General features: G+C 47.4%; 2 protein-coding genes across 3 annotated transcripts; both read right to left on the bottom strand.

Moving 5' to 3' along the window:
* Positions 1-1,660: 1,660 nt before the first annotated feature.
* Positions 1,661-3,636, bottom strand: c13h7orf25 (chromosome 13 C7orf25 homolog). 2 transcript variants are annotated; one of them, XM_061085132.1, is made up of 2 exons: positions 3,499-3,636; positions 1,661-3,056 (listed from the first exon to the last, which is right to left on the bottom strand). In XM_061085132.1, exon 2 carries the CDS (start codon positions 3,041-3,043, stop codon positions 1,799-1,801), a length of 1,245 nt encoding a protein of 414 aa, XP_060941115.1. In that variant the 5' UTR covers positions 3,044-3,056; positions 3,499-3,636; the 3' UTR covers positions 1,661-1,798. The 2 variants fall into 2 exon arrangements, with proteins under 2 accessions (XP_060941115.1, XP_060941114.1); XM_061085131.1 differs by having other exon boundaries at positions 3,505-3,636.
* A 1,415-nt stretch (positions 3,637-5,051) lies between these two features.
* dnajc1 (DnaJ (Hsp40) homolog, subfamily C, member 1) lies at positions 5,052-14,733 on the bottom strand. Its single transcript, XM_061085127.1, has 12 exons — positions 14,470-14,733; positions 13,672-13,773; positions 13,555-13,601; positions 11,848-12,013; positions 11,673-11,770; positions 11,510-11,603; positions 9,965-10,049; positions 9,627-9,796; positions 9,401-9,520; positions 6,772-6,820; positions 5,532-5,914; positions 5,052-5,405 (listed from the first exon to the last, which is right to left on the bottom strand). The coding sequence occupies exons 1-12, from the start codon at positions 14,626-14,628 to the stop codon at positions 5,337-5,339; spliced, it is 1,542 nt and encodes a 513-aa protein (XP_060941110.1). The 5' UTR covers positions 14,629-14,733; the 3' UTR covers positions 5,052-5,336.
* Positions 14,734-18,127: the final 3,394 nt, after the last annotated feature.

Raw genomic sequence — 18,127 nt, 5'->3', positions numbered from 1 at the left:
TCTGATGAGCTTCTGAAAGATTCTCCTCAAAGGATGAACCTCTGTCAGCTGCTGGAGCCCAACAGAACCAGCCTGACCCGTAAAGTGCTCCCAGTCCCACAGAACCAGCCTGACCCGTAAAGTGCTCCCAGTCCCACAGAACCAGCCTGACCCGTAAAGTTCTCCCAGTCCCACAGAACCAGCCTGACCCGTAAAGTGCTCCCAGTCCCACAGAACCAGCCTGACCCGTAAAGTGCTCCCAGTCCCACAGAACCAGCCTGACCCGTAAAGTGCTCCCAGATCCACAGAACCAGCCTGACCCGTAAAGTGCTCCCAGTCCCACAGAACCAGCCTGACCCGTAAAGTGCTCCCAGTCCCACAGAACCAGCCTGACCCGTAAAGTGCTCCCAGTCCCACAGAACCAGCCTGACCCGTAAAGTGCTCCCAGTCCCACAGAACCAGCCTGACCCGTAAAGTGCTCCCAGTCCCACAGAACCAGCCTGACCCGTAAAGTGCTCCCAGTCCCACAGAACCAGCCTGACCCGTAAAGTGCTCCCAGTCCCACAGAACCAGCCTGACACGTTAAGTGCTCCCAGTCCCACAGAACCAGCCTGACCCGTAAAGTTCTCCCAGTCCCACAGAACCAGCCTGACCCGTAAAGTTCTCCCAGTCCCACAGAACCAGCCTGACCCGTTACGTGCTCCCAGTCCCACAGAACCAGCCTGACCCGTAAAGTGCTCCCAGTCCCACAGAACCAGCCTGACCCGTAAAGTGCTCCCAGTCCCACAGAACCAGCCTGACCCGTAAAGTGCTCCCAGTCCCACAGAACCAGCCTGACCCGTAAAGTGCTCCCAGTCCCACAGAACCAGCCTGACCCGTAAAGTGCTCCCAGTCCAACAGAACCAGCCTGACCCGTAAAGTGCTCCCAGTCCCACAGAACCAGCCTGACCCGTAAAGTGCTCCCAGTCCCACAGAACCAGTCTGACCCGTAAAGTGCTCCCAGTCCCACAGAACCAGCCTGACCCGTAAAGTGCTCCCAGTCCCACAGAACCAGCCTGACCCGTAAAGTGCTCCCAGTCCCACAGACTGCAGCTGCTTCACTGGCTGATGAAAGAAACTCAATCTACATTTAACACATTAAGCTCTTTTCCTTTAGTCTCTGTTGTTCTTTGTGTTTTTCTACTTATGTTCATTTAGAATCTGACTTGTTTTCAAACCTCATTGTTCGTGTGTGAACTGATATCACAATACAGTAGAGATAGTGTTGTGCCTGTTGTGTTGTAAAGATATGAAGATCAGTCGACTTGCTTCTTTACAGTGTGTTTTATTTCCTGCAGTTCAGCTTGTAGCCACCAGGGTTTCACCTGAAAGACTCAAACTGTCAGACTCATAATGAGAATTCATGTAAATGACGCGTGATGGAAACAGATGAGATCAGATTCAGATCTGCTCTGGGTCACGAACAGTTGGACTATAACAACAATCCCAGATGTTTTACCAGATGTTCTTCCTGCATTTAGCAGCTGGAACTGTTTCTTTGATTCTGGATGTTTGTTCCCCCCCCCCCCTCAGTAAACTGAACAGATGAAACCAGCATCATGTGACCACTCAGCCTCCTCGGGGGGGCAGGCCCCAGGTTCATGTTGGAACATCTGACATCATGTGACAGAACAGCAGGAAGTGACTGTTTTATTAATGCTTTATTGATCAGTGAATATAGATAATTAATTCATGAACACAAATACAAGTCATCTGATCAGGTTCATATTATTTAACTGAACTCAAACTCCCATCAGCCCCTTCACAGGAAGTCTCTGTGTCAGATGGGCGTGGCCCTCCACTCCTTGCCCTCCGTCAGGGCACGTGGTTGGTGGATGAACACGCTGTATCGGACGCCCTGATTGGCTGCCGCCCTTACAAATCGGCTGTTGGCCGTCATGGTAACGGCTCTCAGCGAGTCTCCAGTCCCAAAGATGGTGAGCGAGCGCTGGTTGACCTTGGCGCTGGGCGTGAGACGCAGAGTCCTCTGTGACGGCTGGTCGTCCACCAGGTGGAGGCGGGCCAGCAGCTTCTCAGCACGCTCCTTCTCGCCCGGCCCCCCCAGCGTGGCCAGGATCAGCTGGAAGTCAGACACGGCAGCGCGGCAGGCGAACAGCTCCTTTCCTGACATGTAGGCGTCGAGCTGCGGCAGCACCTGCAGGTGGCGCTCCTGAGCGGCCTGCTCCGTCAGCACGGGCTCTTTGAAGGTGAAGTGGCAGCGGCCGTGGCTGAGGGACGACACGTAGGTGATGAGCGTGGTGATGTCCAGGTTCACCCGCTGACACTCCTCCACCTGCAGCTTGACAGGAAACGCCAGGCTGGCCACCACCGTGCCGCGCTCCACGCGGGTCGGCTCACACGCCTCCACCTCCTCTTCATGCTCTTCTTCTGCTGCCCCCCCATCGTCCTCCTCAGCCTCCTCCTCGCTGCCTTCTTCTGTCGCCACAGAGTTGACGGCTACAATGTCCCCACGCACGGACACGCCCATGTCCCGCAGGCGGTCCGCCATCGGGCAGGAGACGCCGTTGTAAAATGCAAAAACGATCTGGGGGTCTCGGTAGTGGACGGGCTGCTGGCGACTGGCTTGCAGAAAGTCCTCCGCCTGCCTGATGATGCTCTTGTCTCCGTACTGACCCCGCCCCTGCCAGATGTTGTGCAGCGCCTCGGCCTTCCGGCCCACCGCCTTCACCCAGGTGTGCCCCCCGTTCCCCACCACGTCCACCACCAGCGTCTGGCGGCAGCCGCCGTGGTCCTGGTAGGTGAAGACGTGCAGCAGAGCCGCCACGTGCTCCAGGCTCTCGGCCGACTCCACGATGGCGGTCAGGTGCGTCAGGTTGGTGCTGTGCAGGTGCGACTCTTTGACCTGCAGCTCGCCGGCCTCCACCCGCCGCAGGAAGCGCAGCTCGGCTCGCAGTTTCCCACAGAGCTTCTGGTGACCCTCCACCCCCGGGAAGAGCTGCTCCGCTCGCTGGAGCAGCAGCTGGGCCGAGCCGATCCGCTCCTGGACTGCCCCCTGCAGGGACATGGCAGCATCACACCTGAGGACACACAGGAAGTCAGATCCAACTGAGGCAGGAAAACTCCTCAAAGCTTTTACTCTCCATCAAGTGACAAACTGGTTCTTCTCATGCAGGGACTCCTGTTGTGTTGTTGTGGTGTTGTGGTGATGTGTGTGTCCTGGGAGAGGATCCTCACATGGGACTGAGCTTCACTCACTAAGTTTCTGACTCGTGTTGAGTTAAGAACAGGAAGTTGAGTTAAGAACAGGAAGTTGCTCCTTGTATGAGACTAATAACATGTGACTGATTGAATCAGTTGGAACAAACCGATTCATTACGAGAGAGAAAGAGTAAATCATAGTTCGACTGTTAGCTCTGATGCTAACTGTTGTCACTCTGACGTCACTCAGCCCCTCGGCTGTTTATTACGTTACTTCGTTACTTCGATCAGAAACAAGTTAAAACAAATCACGTGACGTACACTCACAGCAGTTGTGACGAGTTAGCTTCAACCCGCGGGTCCTCTCCAGCTGTGCTAGCGGCTAACGGCTAACGGCTAGCGGCTAACAGCTAAAGCTAGCTGAGACTTCTTCGGCTCCGCTGACAGGGAGGAAGAGACTCCGGGAGGATTTTCACAATAAGAGCACCCCTTCCTGTGACGTTTTCTGACTGTTCGACCTGAAACTAAAATAACGTGGGTTAAAGAATATTTCAAAATGTAAAAGACAAATAAAAATGAAGAGTAAGAGAAGGTGTGAGACTTCTAGTAAGACGTCATGAAGAAAAACAAAGTGATCCATTAAACTGAAAAACGTCCACACACCTTCTTCATAGATCTTCTGAGTCCAGTCCTAAAATGAGACATTTAGGCTGAAAACACGGTGTTAATGACCGTTTCCTGTGGACACTTGATGACATCACAGGAGCAGATATCGAGGCACGTTGTGTTTTTTCTGTTGTTTTATTACAGCTGAAGAATCTGTCACTTCAGCTGTAATGGATCCTGCTGCAGGAAGGAAGGACCTGCGATCCCTCAGAGGATCAATCAGTCTGTGGCTGAAGGAGCTGCCCAGTGGGGGGGTGGTCCATCAGAGGACAGCTTCATCCTCCTCTGTCCCACCACCTCCAATGGGTCAAGGGTTAGTGAAGCCTAGCCCAGGGCTGCAAGATATATATACACAATTTGTCATCATTGCAATATAAAAATTTGCTATATACATATGGTAAAAGACTGCTTAGATTCTGATGAATGTTGATCCATACACTCATGCTCTGCATTTCAATATATTTGGCCAATCGGATGAGCCCTGCTGCCCTAGATTATAGGGTTAGGGTCTTCAGATCATTGAAGGGTTCTTCCATCAGTTTGTCATTGTGGGAACAAGAGAATAACAAGAGACTAGAGAGAAAGAAAAATCACTAGGAGCGGTTGATTGCATAGCTTATTTATGACCTGAGGAAAAGTAACACACAAAATAACTTCTCATGGTACAAACATTTATGACTCAGATGATCCCAGTGGGTTGAGTGGAGCTCTGCATGGCTCCTGTGGCGTCCTCTCTCCTGGAGCTTTCCCTACGTCCGGGACCAAAGGAACTTCTGTAACTAAAACCATGGAATGGAAATAATACTTTTCTTTATATTTCAGTGTCTATAGCTGTGGAACAAAAGCAGAAAGCCTTTGACACTGTATACTTAAGCATCTGTTATTTTATCGCAAGTTATATTAGATCTCTCTCTCTCTCTCTCTCACACACACACACACAAACACACACATGCACACTTTAGTTTGTCCAGTCTGCTACAATAAACATGGTGCCCCCCCCCGATGTAAATATAAAGTATTTCAATATAAAGGTCCCATTCTAGTGTAAACAGCAATTTGTATAATTTAGATGAAACACACCAGAGAAAACATCAATAGGATTATTTTTTTTACACTGGACCTTTAACCAATAAGAAGGAAGAAGAATCAACTGACTGGTTGTTTAAAAGTTGTCATAGCGACAAGCAGACAAATCAAACTGCAGGAAATAATAAATACTGTTTATTGATGAGGGGAACCGAGGTTGATTGACAGCATGCTGAATGGAGCTAAGGCACATGAAGCTGTGAGGTGGGAGGTCAGGTGACTTCACACTTGTCACCTGCTTCCCTTTTTTAATTTTGACTTTTTAAAACCACACCTGAGCAGGTGAGACATCAAACATATACAAAAACTGAATTGTGATTCTGTCCACTCAGAGGGCAGCTCCCCTGTACTGAGACAAACACTGACAGGTCACATGGTTCAGCAGTCTGATGGGAGGTCAGGGGTCATCAGCTCTTGGCCTGTTTCCTCTTCTGAACCAGCTCAGCCAACATCTTGTAACGGATCATACACTCCTCCTGAAAGTAAACAAACGTTCATAAGGCAAATGAAAACCAGCTATTTGCTATTTTAAATGAATAAAGAACAGGGACTGTTACACGGATGATGGTAAATATGTAGACTAGCTTTCTGTCAGTTCTCACCTTGGTTTTCCCAGGAACCACCCTGGCGATGCGGTCCCAGCGTTCTATGGTTCCACGGGGAAACTGTTGCAGAGCAAGTTCCAGTAGTTTTTGCTGGTTCTGAGTCCAAGAGGCAGGATCCGCCTTGTCCCTGTTCTCCTGAGGCTCGGACTCATCCTCTTCTTCTGCAGCCGCAGGGTCGAAATCTCTTTGCCGACGACTTTTGACCTTCATCCCTCCCCCGTCAGCAGAGGACTTCCTGTTCCTCTGGCGCACAGCCAGAGCTTCCTCTACATCCTGCTCTTCCTCACAGGCCACACCCACCCTCTGAGTCATCACACTGTCAGCAACAGTAGGTACCCTCACAGGAAGAGGGCTCTTCAGCTCAGACAGCTTCACCAGACCTGAAACAGAGAGAACACCAGATCCCTGAACTGACAGTAGAACCTGAAACTACCAGGTGGATCCTGATGGTGGATCCTGATGGTGGATCCTGATGGTGGATCCTGATGGTGGATCCTGATGGTGGATCTGATGGTGGATCTGATGGTGGATCCTGATGGTGGATCCTGATGGTGGATCCTGATGGTGGATCCTGATGGTGGATCCTGATGGTGGATCCTGATGGTGGATCCTGATGGTGGATCCTGATCGTGGACTATGATCACAACCAGACTGCTTGATATATAATATTTCTCCTCAGATACTTTTACTGACAATAATCAGGTCATTGACCTTCAGTTCTGCTACAAAGTGTTTATTCTAATAAAAGCTGTGAATCCTCTGATCTTTCTGATGTCCTCTGTTCCACGGGACATCTGATAGACTTGTGTCCGTCCTGGAGACGGGTCCTCACACGTGTCTCCTGGAGACGGATCCTCACACGTGTCTCCTGGAGATGGGTCCTCACACGTGTCTCCTGAGAGACGGGTCCTCACACGTGTCTCCTGGAGACGGGTCCTCACACGTGTCTCCTGGAGACGGGTCCTCACACGTGTCTCCTGTAGACGGGTCCTCACATGTGTCTCTGAGGTTTCTACCTTCTTCACCTGCTACAGGTCTCAGTAGTTTAACTCTTGTTGAAGGACAGAGGACGTCTCACCTTGTTAAAGACCATGAGACAAACTGGGATTTGTGAATATGGGCTCTACAGATTAAATTTGATTGATCCTGTCGGTAGAGCATGGTAATGTCAGTGGAACCTCATAATGACAATAGAACTCTGTCAGGAGAAGCAGCTAGTATAACAGCAAAAGTTTACCTGAGGTGTGGTTCACATTGTCTTTCACCTGTTTCACCTTGGTCGTCACCTGTTGAAGAAAACAGATTCCTTTGGTTCCTGATGTATCAAGCCCTTGCATATATGAAAGAGCTAATAACACCATTTAATTCAAATAGATCACTCCGCTCCCAAAACACATGTTGTCTTGTGGTTCCCAGAATCTGTAAGAGTGGAATAGGGGAAGAACCTTCAGCTACCAGGCTCCTGTCCTGTGGAAGCAGCTTCCACTCTGGGTTTGGGAGGCAAACACCATCTCTACATTTAAGGTTCAACTTAAAACATCCCTTTTTGATAAAGCCTGGTTTAGGTGAGTCCTGAAGCATCCCTTGGTTATGTTGCTCTAGGTCTAGACTGCTGGAGAACTCCCATCATGCACCGAGCACTTCTCCCTTTCTCTCTGTCCCAAATGTCACCAACTGTGTCTTTTCCTCCCATCGTCTCTCTCTCTCTCTCTCTTTGCAGATATCTCCGACTCCAGAGCTGCAGGATAACAACTATTATTATAACTCATAACAAGAATTGTTCATTACTTAAATACTATATGAACTCTTGCTGCTATCATTATTAATCAACAACCTCCTTACTATTATTGTTTTCATTATAACTCCTCAGAGCTGATACCTGATGTGTCCTGTTCCTGCTCTCCCTCTCTGTCTGTCTCCCTCTCTGTCTCTCTCTCTGTCTCTCTCTCTCTCTCTCTCCCTCTGTCTCTCTCTCTCTCCCTCTGTCTCTCTCTCTCTCTCTCCCTCCCTCTCCCTCTCTGTCTCTCTCTCTGTCACTGTCTCTCTGTCTCCCTCTCTGTCTCTATCTGTCTCTCTCTCTGTCTCTCTGTCTCTCTGTCTCTCTCCGTCTCTGTCTCTCTCCCTCTCTGTCTGTCTCCATCTGTGTCTCTCTCTGTCTCCCTCCCTCTCTCTCCGTCTCCCTCTGTCTCTCTCTCTCTCTCCCTCTGTCTCTCTCCCTCTCTCTGTCTCCCTTTCTGTCTATCTCTCTCTCTGTCTCCCTCTGTCTCCCTCTCTGTCTCTCTCTCTTCCTCTCTGTCTCTATCTACCTCCCTCTCTCTCCGTCTCTGTCTCTCTCTGTCTCCCTCTCTGTCTCCCTCTCCCTCTGTCCGTCTCTGTCTCTCTCTCCCTCTCTGTCTGTCTCTCTCTCTGTCTCCCCCTCTGTCTCCCTCCGTCTCTGTCTCTCTCCGTCTCCCTCTCTGTCTGTCTCTCTCTCTGTCTCCCTCTGTCTCTCTCCCTCTCTCTCCGTCTCCCTCTCTGTCTGTCTCTCTCTCTGTCTCCCTCTCTGTCTCCCTCTCTGTCTCCCTCTGTCTCTCTGTCTGTCTCTCTCTCTGTCTCCCTCTCTGTCTCCCTCTGTCTCTCTCCGTCTCCCTGTCTCCCTCTCTGTCTGTCTCTCTCTCTGTCTCCCTCCCTCTCTCTCCGTCTCTCTCCGTCTCCCTCTCTGTCTGTCTCTCTCTCTGTCTCCCTCTCTGTCTCCCTCTCTCTCCGTCTCCCTCTCCGTCTCCCTCTCTCTCTGTCTCTCTCCGTCTCTCTCTCTGTCTCCCTCTCTGTCTCCCTCTCTCTCCGTCTCCCTCTCTGTCTGTCTCTCTCTCTGTCTCCGTCTCTGTCTCTCTCCCTCTCTGTCTGTCTCTCTCTCTCCCTCCCTCTCCGTCTCCCTCTCTGTCTGTCTCCCTCTCTGTCTCCCTCTCTGTCTCCCTCTCTGTCTCTCTCTCTGTCTCTCTCTCTGTCTCTCTCTCTGTCTCCCTCCCTCTCTCTCCGTCTCTGTCTCTCTCCCTCTCTCTCTGTCTCCTCCCCATTTTCCCCTGCTCACCCCAACCGATTTTCACAATTTATCTTCCTCTTTGTAACACTGCACATTCAAAAGCAAGTAAATGTTCTGTTTCGAAAGACGACCTTTGCCTCCTCTTTGGAGGCTTCCACTACACAAGGGGAAATCAGATGTTTGGTTTCAATCCTGGAACAGAAACCCAGAGTTTCACAAGTCACGAGTTCCTCTTTTCCACCAAAGCGAACAGAGCGCTAGTGCTGGTCTCTGACCTGCTACAATTTACACTAGGGCTCAAACTAATGATTATTCTTATAATCAATTAATCTGTTGATTATTTTCGATTAATTTATTATCAATCAGATAAAAAGATAAAAGCTACATTTGACCCTTTCCAGCAATTGATTCGAAAAGCAACGTCATCAACGTCGACGAGCTGCTGGCCGGCATATGATGGACTGGACCATCAACTGTACCGAGAGTGTCCTGAACGTATTGTACATATGAACGCTGTTGTTATTAAAGCAACACGGATGCTTCTCTTTCCTGTACAGAGTCTGTACAGAAAATTGTTGTTGAAGGTCAGACCCGGTACTGATGTGGATTCTATCCTGGTCCTGGATGAGTGAGCCGGTTCCCTAATGACAGTTTTTCTCTCCAGTCTAAATGTGTTCAGTGGACTTGAAGAAGGTGTTTGGAGTCCTTCAGTCGGGTGTAATTCATCATCTTAAAAACACAAACGCTGATAAAACTGATATCAGTTCTGATGGGTGTGTCCTCAACACTGACTCTGTACAAGATGTGGATCAAACCGATATGAAAATTTAAAAAACAAGTTTCTTACTTCAGATACTGATCGTCCCAGTTCATGTGCGATCTTCTCCCATCGACCTGGCGTCCCTCCTGGAAATTTAACCATCAACCTGCTGAGGAGACTGAGCTCGTCCTCCGTCCAGTCTGCAGCCTGCGGTCACAGACAACAACATCATTCTGGTAGTGAAGGTCCACTACGTTACTGTTGGTAGTCTGAGGACATTATATTAACTGATTAATAATCAATAACATCACACCTTCTTCCTAGTGCCTCTGCTGTCCTGCAGCCAGACGTCCATCTGGTCTTCGATCTCCTCAATGGACGAGGTCTGGTCATAGCTCTGGTAGTTCAGGTTCTCAGATGATGGCTTGTAAACTGGAAACTCTTTTGGCTCCTTTGGCTTCTTGACCTTTGGTCTCTTCTCTCCTGAAGAAGCAACGGTGGAGAGGAGATGAAAGTTTAATCAGAGACAAAGGTTCATTATTGAGAATGTGATCAGGTGGTGCGTTCAGGTGCAGTTGATACATTTGGAAAGAACATTGAGTCTGTGGGAAACTATGGCAGCCTGGAGTGAAAAGAAATAAAAGTGTTTACTGGTCACAGCTTCGTGTTCGGCTTCAGCTTCTTCTCTCTGCTGCTGTTTCATCTGCTGATAGTCCTCGTAGAACTTCTTCACCTCCTGAAACACAGAGACCAGGGGCTTCATTTATAAAACAGTGTGTAGGATTCAGACTAAAAGTGTATGTGAGCACTGTTCCCTTTATAAATCACACTCCACCTGGAAATGTGCGTTCCTGGATCTGCCGCATAATTCTGCCCTCTACATGCCCATAAATGGTCAAAGCAAATATTGAATATAAAATTAGGTTGCTGACCAATAGGTTTCTATTGTGAATCACGGCATCAAGCGATGAGAAGAAGAAGCTCTACTTCTCTGACATCAAGGGGCTTGTGAGTGAAGTGGAAAAGAAAAAACACTGAGTGGTTTCACTGCTGCTGCATTAATGCAGAATATAACAGAAAGGACAGTGTCTGAAATAAAACTGCTCAGATTGGAAGACAAAAAGAGAATTGCTTCACAGAATCTGGGGGGAACTGTCGTTTTGGTCCCGACATATTTGAATCATCCAAAATGGAGTTAGTGACCTTTAAGTGCCCGGGTGTTCACCAGAACAATCAACTGGATTGGACTGATCATGCCAGTGCACAGATTGCATCTGCTCAGGAGACTGAGGTCTTTTGGACTACAGGGGGCGCTCCGGAAGAACTTTTATGACTGTGGTGGCATCTTTCAGGATCGAGACTGGACAGACTGATCCGGAGGCCCGGCTCGGTCCTGGACATCCCTTCACCCAGTGGAGGACAGGGGAGGACAAACTGGTTTGGGTTTTATATAGTGTTTTTCTAGTCTTGATGACTCAAAGCTCTCTACAGTACAGTTTTACATTCACACACACATTCACAAAGTGCATCTATTCGCAGCACTTTGTTATTCTAGGGGGGGGGGCCTTTCGGGGTTTGGCATGCAGATGGGTCCGAGTGGGGATCGAACTGCCGACCTTCAGGTTGGAGGACGACCACTCTATCCCTCAGCGGCCCATGAAGCCGCCTCCTCTGATGGACAACCAGCCCCCCCCCCTGCAGGACACCATCACAGCCCTGGGAATCCCCCTCCCCTTCAGTGGGGGGGTATCTCTGCTCTCAGTCATTTATTCATCCGTCGGTGCAATATCAACGATTCCTTCCCTGTAAATATTCTAATCCTAACCCTATTGTTTCCTGTCTTTACACTGTATATACTGGTTTAACTAGATTCATATTTTGTTATATTTCTATATTCCTTACACTTAAGTATTGCATGATACTTGGTACTTGCTGATGTCTTTTGACTCTTGCTGCTGTAATACTGCCAAGTTCCCCATAGTGGGACTAATACAGGATTATCTTATCTTTGCATCACCACTTTCCCGTTGCAGTGGACATTCTCTCCAACATTTGCGTGAGATGTGGTGTACGTTCAAAATGGGAAATTAAAGATGCGTCCGCAACGGTTACAAATACGGTCCCAGGTCTGAGACCAGGACCAGGTCTGAGAACACTCCACCTTTTCACATGGTTCATAATATCTTTCCATCCTACCTGCACGGTCTGAGGCAGATTTTTGACAGACAGGTATATCCAGATGCTGAGCTTCAGAGGGAGGATGTCCTGCCAATGAGGTCGGTCGTGAACCCTGAAATAAATAAACATTAAAAAAGAACACAAATCCGGAAGTCCTGTGGAGATGATGGCATCGATGTACCTGTCTGTCCGATCCTGGCCGATACACCTGGGCTCCTCTGCTGGTCTGGAGCTCAGCTTTTTCTTCTTCTCTTTTTTCTTCTTACTCAACAGCTCGTCCTGGAAATAAGGCAAATTTATCACCAGGTCACATGACATGGTCTGTTTTGAGGCCCTGCTCTGATTGGCTGTCTCACCAGCTGTTTCTCCAGGTAGATGGACCAGATGACCGCGTAGTGTCCAATAGTGAGGATCATGAAGAGGAGGAAGCCCAGTTCAGAGTTACTCATCTTTCTCACTCGTCTGTAGTAGAAGACCGGCTGCCGCCAGTCAGGAAGCCCGTTCACCAGGATGTCATCATATCTGTCCAGGCAGAGCACGGGACAGTTTAGATACAGGTACACTACAGGTATAGAACAGTTACAGTTTAGATACAGGTACACTACAGGTATAGAACAGTTACAGTTTAGATACAGGTACACTACAAATACAATTTAGATACTGGTACAGTACAGAACAAAAAATTCCTTCCTATGAAACATCTTAGACAAAAACGATTGATGGTGACAAACTCTTGAGCATCTCTCTGTTGACTTGTCCCGAAAGACCCAGACAGGACTTGAGACTGTGATAATGATGGGCGGCCGTGGCTGAGGGGGAGAGCGGTTGTCTTCAGGCCGGAGCTCCTGTCATACAAGTCAAGTCTGAATTTTACCTTAAGTCTTTTACTACCTCTTACAACTACAGTGGGTTAGGGTCGGTTATTTGACAACCTCAGAAGGTCGGCAGTTCGATCCCAGTCGATGACCCAAGACGCTGAACCCTGAATGGCCCCTCATAGATGTTGAAGTCACTTTGGATAAAAGCGTCAGCTAAATGACATGAAATGTAAAAGTGCTCTGAGCCGTCGACTAGCATTTTGTACTTGGGAAACTCAACCTCCCTCTTCCTCCCCTTCCTCCTCTTCCTCACAAACCACAGGAAGATTCATAAAGAGAAATTAACAGTGGCAAAACCTTTCTTCAGCTTATCCTATTTTTCCACATTTGCTGACTCAGCAAGCACAAGACATCAAAGGCGACAGTCGTCTTTCATTTCCGCTTCAGCTCGGCTCCCCAGCGCTTTTTAAAATCTTTATTTTGACACACTGCAACGTATCTGAAAGACAATTTGAAGCAAAGGCCACCAGCATTGACAAATCCCAGAGTAACGCGTTGAGTGTGGTCCACTGCGTCAGAAGTGTTTTCTATCGTCTATTGTCTGAGGCAACGTTACTAACAACCTCTAAATAAACAAATAAACAAACAAATAAACAACCCAAGAAGTGTCAGATGCGACAGACTGGAGAGAGGAGACAAGCTGAAGGACGTGTTTACTTCAGCACCAGAAGGATAAGCGTCGTCTCTCTGGGAAAATCGTTCAGAGTGTCAAGGATGTGTTCCACTGTTAGGTATGTGGGGGGGGGGCAGTAGAAATGTCAGTTATCTGAGTAACCCTGATTAATGGATGACGAGTTCTGTCCTGAAGACAACAAAATCTTGACTTACAATCACAGCGCCCCCTGATGGCAACAGGAAATGTCTTGTTTTTGACTTGTCTTACACTTGGATATTCTCCTCATAGTCCAGTGAACACAACCATGTCCAACTCTGTGAGAAAAAGTTCTTACATATGATCAAAGTCCCGGCCTCAACAGATCCATGTATCAATATCAACTCAGCAACATAGCGCCACCTGCTGGAAGTCCCATTTAATACTTGAACACACAATGTGCTGAGAGAAGCCCAGGGGCTGTGATTGGCTGAGAGTGGACTGTGATGTGAGCTGTGATTGGCTGAGAGTGGACTGTGATGTGAGCTGTGATTGGCTGAGAGTGGACTGTGATGTCAGCAGGTCGGACTCACTTGCGTCTTCGCTCCTCGTCCTTCAGGACTTCGTAGATAGCGACGAGCTGAAAACAGAGGCAGAGGTTGAATGTGATTGGTCGACAGCTGCATGTTCCTGTCTGTGTTTGTCCTCACCTGTCGGAACTGAGTCTCCGCATCTTCGTCTTTGTTCTTATCCGGATGCAGCGTGAGAGACATCCGGCGATACGCCTTCTTTATCTCTACTGCTGAGGCGTCCTGAGAGACAGACAGGCAAGGGGAGGTCAGACAGATGAGAGGAGGACAGACAGATGAGGAGGGGAGGACAGACAGATGAGAGGACAGACAGATGAGGAGAGGACAGACAGATGAGAGGAGGACAGACAGATGAGAGGAGGACAGACAGATGAGAGGACAGACAGATGAGAGGAGGACAGATAGATGAGGAGGGGAGGACAGACAGATGAGAGGACAGACAGATGAGGAGAGGACAGACAGATGAGGGGAGGGGAGACAGATGAGAGGAGGACAGACAGATGAGAGGACAGACAGATGAGAGGACAGACAGATGAGAGGAGGACAGACAGATGAGAGGACAGACTCCTCGTGACTCCACTGCTGTTCTGTTAGCATCAGGTGTTAGCATCAGGTGTTAGCATCAGGTGTTAGCATCAGGTGTTAGCATCAGGTGTTAGCATCAGGTGTTAGCATCAGGTGTTAGCATCAGGTGTTAGCATCAGGTGTTAGCATCAGGTGTTAGCATCAGGTGTTAGCATCAGGTGTTAGCATCAGGTGTTAGCATCAGGTGTTAGCATCAGGTGTTAGCATCAAACTGAACTGGAGTCACTGGTCTGATTAGCTCACGATGCTAATTAGCTCAGTGTTAGCATTAGAGCCTGAACCCTTCCATACGGTTACCATGGAGACAGTTAGCAGTTAGCCGTTAGCACAGACCTGGGCCAGGGACAGGAACTGGTAGAAGGTCTGTGGGATCTCCTCCACTAGGTCCAGCAGTTCCAGATCCGCCTCCCACGCAGTCAGAGGGGGGACCGCGGAGACCAGCAGGCTCAGGCAGACCAGCAGGGACCGGACCGGACCCGCACAGACCCCCATCACCGTGAGACCCGCACAGACACACAACACCGTGAGACCCGCACAGACACACAACACGAACACTCGTGAGTCCGTGGAGCCAACTCACACATCACCCACCCGGAAACACCCTCAACCACTTCCGGGTTACTACATTCTCTTTGACGTGTTACTGCAACGGCCATTGGTGACTATACTGCCCCCCCCCGACCAACTGTTGCCATCACGTTCAGCTCTGTCCTCAGGTCTGATGGGGAAGAAGGTGATGATGATGATGATGAAGAAGGTGATGATGATGATGAAGAAGGTGATGATGATGAAGGGGGAAAAGGTGATGATGATGAAGGGGGAAAAGGTGATGATGAAGAAGGTGATGATGAAGAAGGTGATGATGATGATGAGGGGGAAAAGGTGATGATGAAGAAGGTGATGATGATGATGATGATGATGAAGAAGGTGATGATGATGATGATGATGAAGAAGGTGATGATGATGATGATGAAGAAGGTGATGATGATGATGAAGAAAGTGATGATGATGAAGGGGGGAAAGGTGATGATGATGAAGGGGGGAAAGGTGATGATGATGAAGGGGGAAAAGGTGATGATGAAGAAGGTGATGATGATGAAGAAGGTGATGATGATGAAGAAGGTGATGATGATGATGATGATGAAGAAGGTGATGATGAAGAAGAAGGTGATGATGATGATGATGAAGGTGATGATGATGAAGAAGGTGATGATGAAGAAGCTGATGATGATGATGAAGGTGATGATGATGATGATGAAGAAGGTGATGATGAAGAAGGTGATGATGAAGAAGAAGGTGATGATGATGATGAAGGTGATGATGATGATGAGGGGGAAAAGGTGATGATGAAGAAGGTGATGATGAAGAAGGTGATGATGATGATGAGGGGGAAAAGGTGATGATGAAGAAGGTGATGATGATGATGAAGGTGATGATGAAGAAGGTGATGATGATGAAGAAGGTGATGATGATGATGAGGGGGAAAAGGTGATGATGATGATGAAGGTGATGATGAAGAAGGTGATGATGATGAAGAAGGTGATGATGATGATGAGGGGGAAAAGGTGATGATGAAGAAGGTGATGATGAAGAAGAAGGTGATGATGATGATGAGGGGGAAAAGGTGATGATGAAGAAGGTGATGATGAAGAAGAAGGTGATGATGATGAAGGTGATGATGATGATGAGGGGGAAAAGGTGATGATGATGATGAAGGTGATGATGAAGAAGGTGATGATGATGAAGAAGGTGATGATGATGATGAGGGGGAAAAGGTGATGATGAAGAAGGTGATGATGAAGAAGGTGATGATGATGATGAGGGGGAAAAGGTGATGATGAAGAAGGTGATGATGATGATGAAGGTGATGATGAAGAAGGTGATGATGATGAAGAAGGTGATGATGATGATGAGGGGGAAAAGGTGATGATGAAGAAGGTTATGATGAAGAAGAAGGTGATGATGATGATGAGGGGGAAAAGGTGATGATGAAGAAGGTGATGATGATGATGATGAAGGTGATGATGAAGAAGGTGATGATGATGAAGAAGGTGATGATGATGATGAGGGGGAAAAGGTGATGATGAAGAAGGTGATGATGAAGAAGGTGATGATGAAGAAGGTGATGATGATGATGATGATGAAGGTGATGATGAAGAAGGTGATGATGATGAAGAAGGTGATGATGATGATGAGGGGGAAAAGGTGATGATGAAGAAGGTGATGATGATGAAGAAGGTGATGATGAAGAAGGTGATGATGATGAAGGTGATGATGAAGAAGAAGGTGATGATGATGATGAGGGGGAAAAGGTGATGATGAAGAAGGTGATGATGATGATGAAGGTGATGATGAAGAAGGTGATGATGAAGAAGAAGGTGATGATGGTGATGAAGGTGATGATGAAGAAGGTCACTCTGTCCCCTGCATTGTGTAGTAGTTATTGGAAACAGGTCGTTTCTCTGTGACTTGTGTGTTATTTTTTGCTTAAATTGAATGTTGTCTTTATTATAAAGTTGAGTAATTATTCACAGTGGTAAAGAGAAATCATTAATCAGGTCACAATTGTCACAGAAATATGTTCAGGGGCAGTTGTAATTCTTTGTTATGATGTTGTTGTGATGATGAAGAAGGTGATGATGAAGAAGGTGATGATGATGATGAGGGGGAAAAGGTGATGATGAAGAAGGTGATGATGATGATGAAGGTGATGATGAAGAAGGTGATGATGATGAAGAAGGTGATGATGATGATGAGGGGGAAAAGGTGATGATGATGATGAAGGTGATGATGAAGAAGGTGATGATGATGAAGAAGGTGATGATGATGATGAGGGGGAAAAGGTGATGATGAAGAAGGTGATGATGAAGAAGAAGGTGATGATGATGATGAGGGGGAAAAGGTGATGATGAAGAAGGTGATGATGAAGAAGAAGGTGATGATGATGAAGGTGATGATGATGATGAGGGGGAAAAGGTGATGATGATGATGAAGGTGATGATGAAGAAGGTGATGATGATGAAGAAGGTGATGATGATGATGAGGGGGAAAAGGTGATGATGAAGAAGGTGATGATGAAGAAGGTGATGATGATGATGAGGGGGAAAAGGTGATGATGAAGAAGGTGATGATGATGATGAAGGTGATGATGAAGAAGGTGATGATGATGAAGAAGGTGATGATGATGATGAGGGGGAAAAGGTGATGATGAAGAAGGTTATGATGAAGAAGAAGGTGATGATGATGATGAGGGGGAAAAGGTGATGATGAAGAAGGTGATGATGATGATGATGAAGGTGATGATGAAGAAGGTGATGATGATGAAGAAGGTGATGATGATGATGAGGGGGAAAAGGTGATGATGAAGAAGGTGATGATGAAGAAGGTGATGATGAAGAAGGTGATGATGATGATGATGATGAAGGTGATGATGAAGAAGGTGATGATGATGAAGAAGGTGATGATGATGATGAGGGGGAAAAGGTGATGATGAAGAAGGTGATGATGATGAAGAAGGTGATGATGAAGAAGGTGATGATGATGAAGGTGATGATGAAGAAGAAGGTGATGATGATGATGAGGGGGAAAAGGTGATGATGAAGAAGGTGATGATGATGATGAAGGTGATGATGAAGAAGGTGATGATGAAGAAGAAGGTGATGATGGTGATGAAGGTGATGATGAAGAAGGTCACTCTGTCCCCTGCATTGTGTAGTAGTTATTGGAAACAGGTCGTTTCTCTGTGACTTGTGTGTTATTTTTTGCTTAAATTGAATGTTGTCTTTATTATAAAGTTGAGTAATTATTCACAGTGGTAAAGAGAAATCATTAATCAGGTCACAATTGTCACAGAAATATGTTCAGGGGCAGTTGTAATTCTTTGTTATTGATCTATTTATTATTCATCATTGAGTCAAACTAATTTAGTGTATTTATTCCTTCATGCATTCGCGGACTGAACAAATTCCCATTTAGGGTTGCTTTTATTTTG

The sequence above is a fragment of the Limanda limanda genome, chromosome 13 (assembly GCF_963576545.1).
Source record: "Limanda limanda chromosome 13, fLimLim1.1, whole genome shotgun sequence".
Lineage (NCBI taxonomy): Eukaryota > Metazoa > Chordata > Actinopteri > Pleuronectiformes > Pleuronectidae > Limanda > Limanda limanda.
The sequence above is the reverse complement of the archived record's forward strand: the minus strand, read 5'-3'. Positions and strand labels throughout refer to the sequence as shown.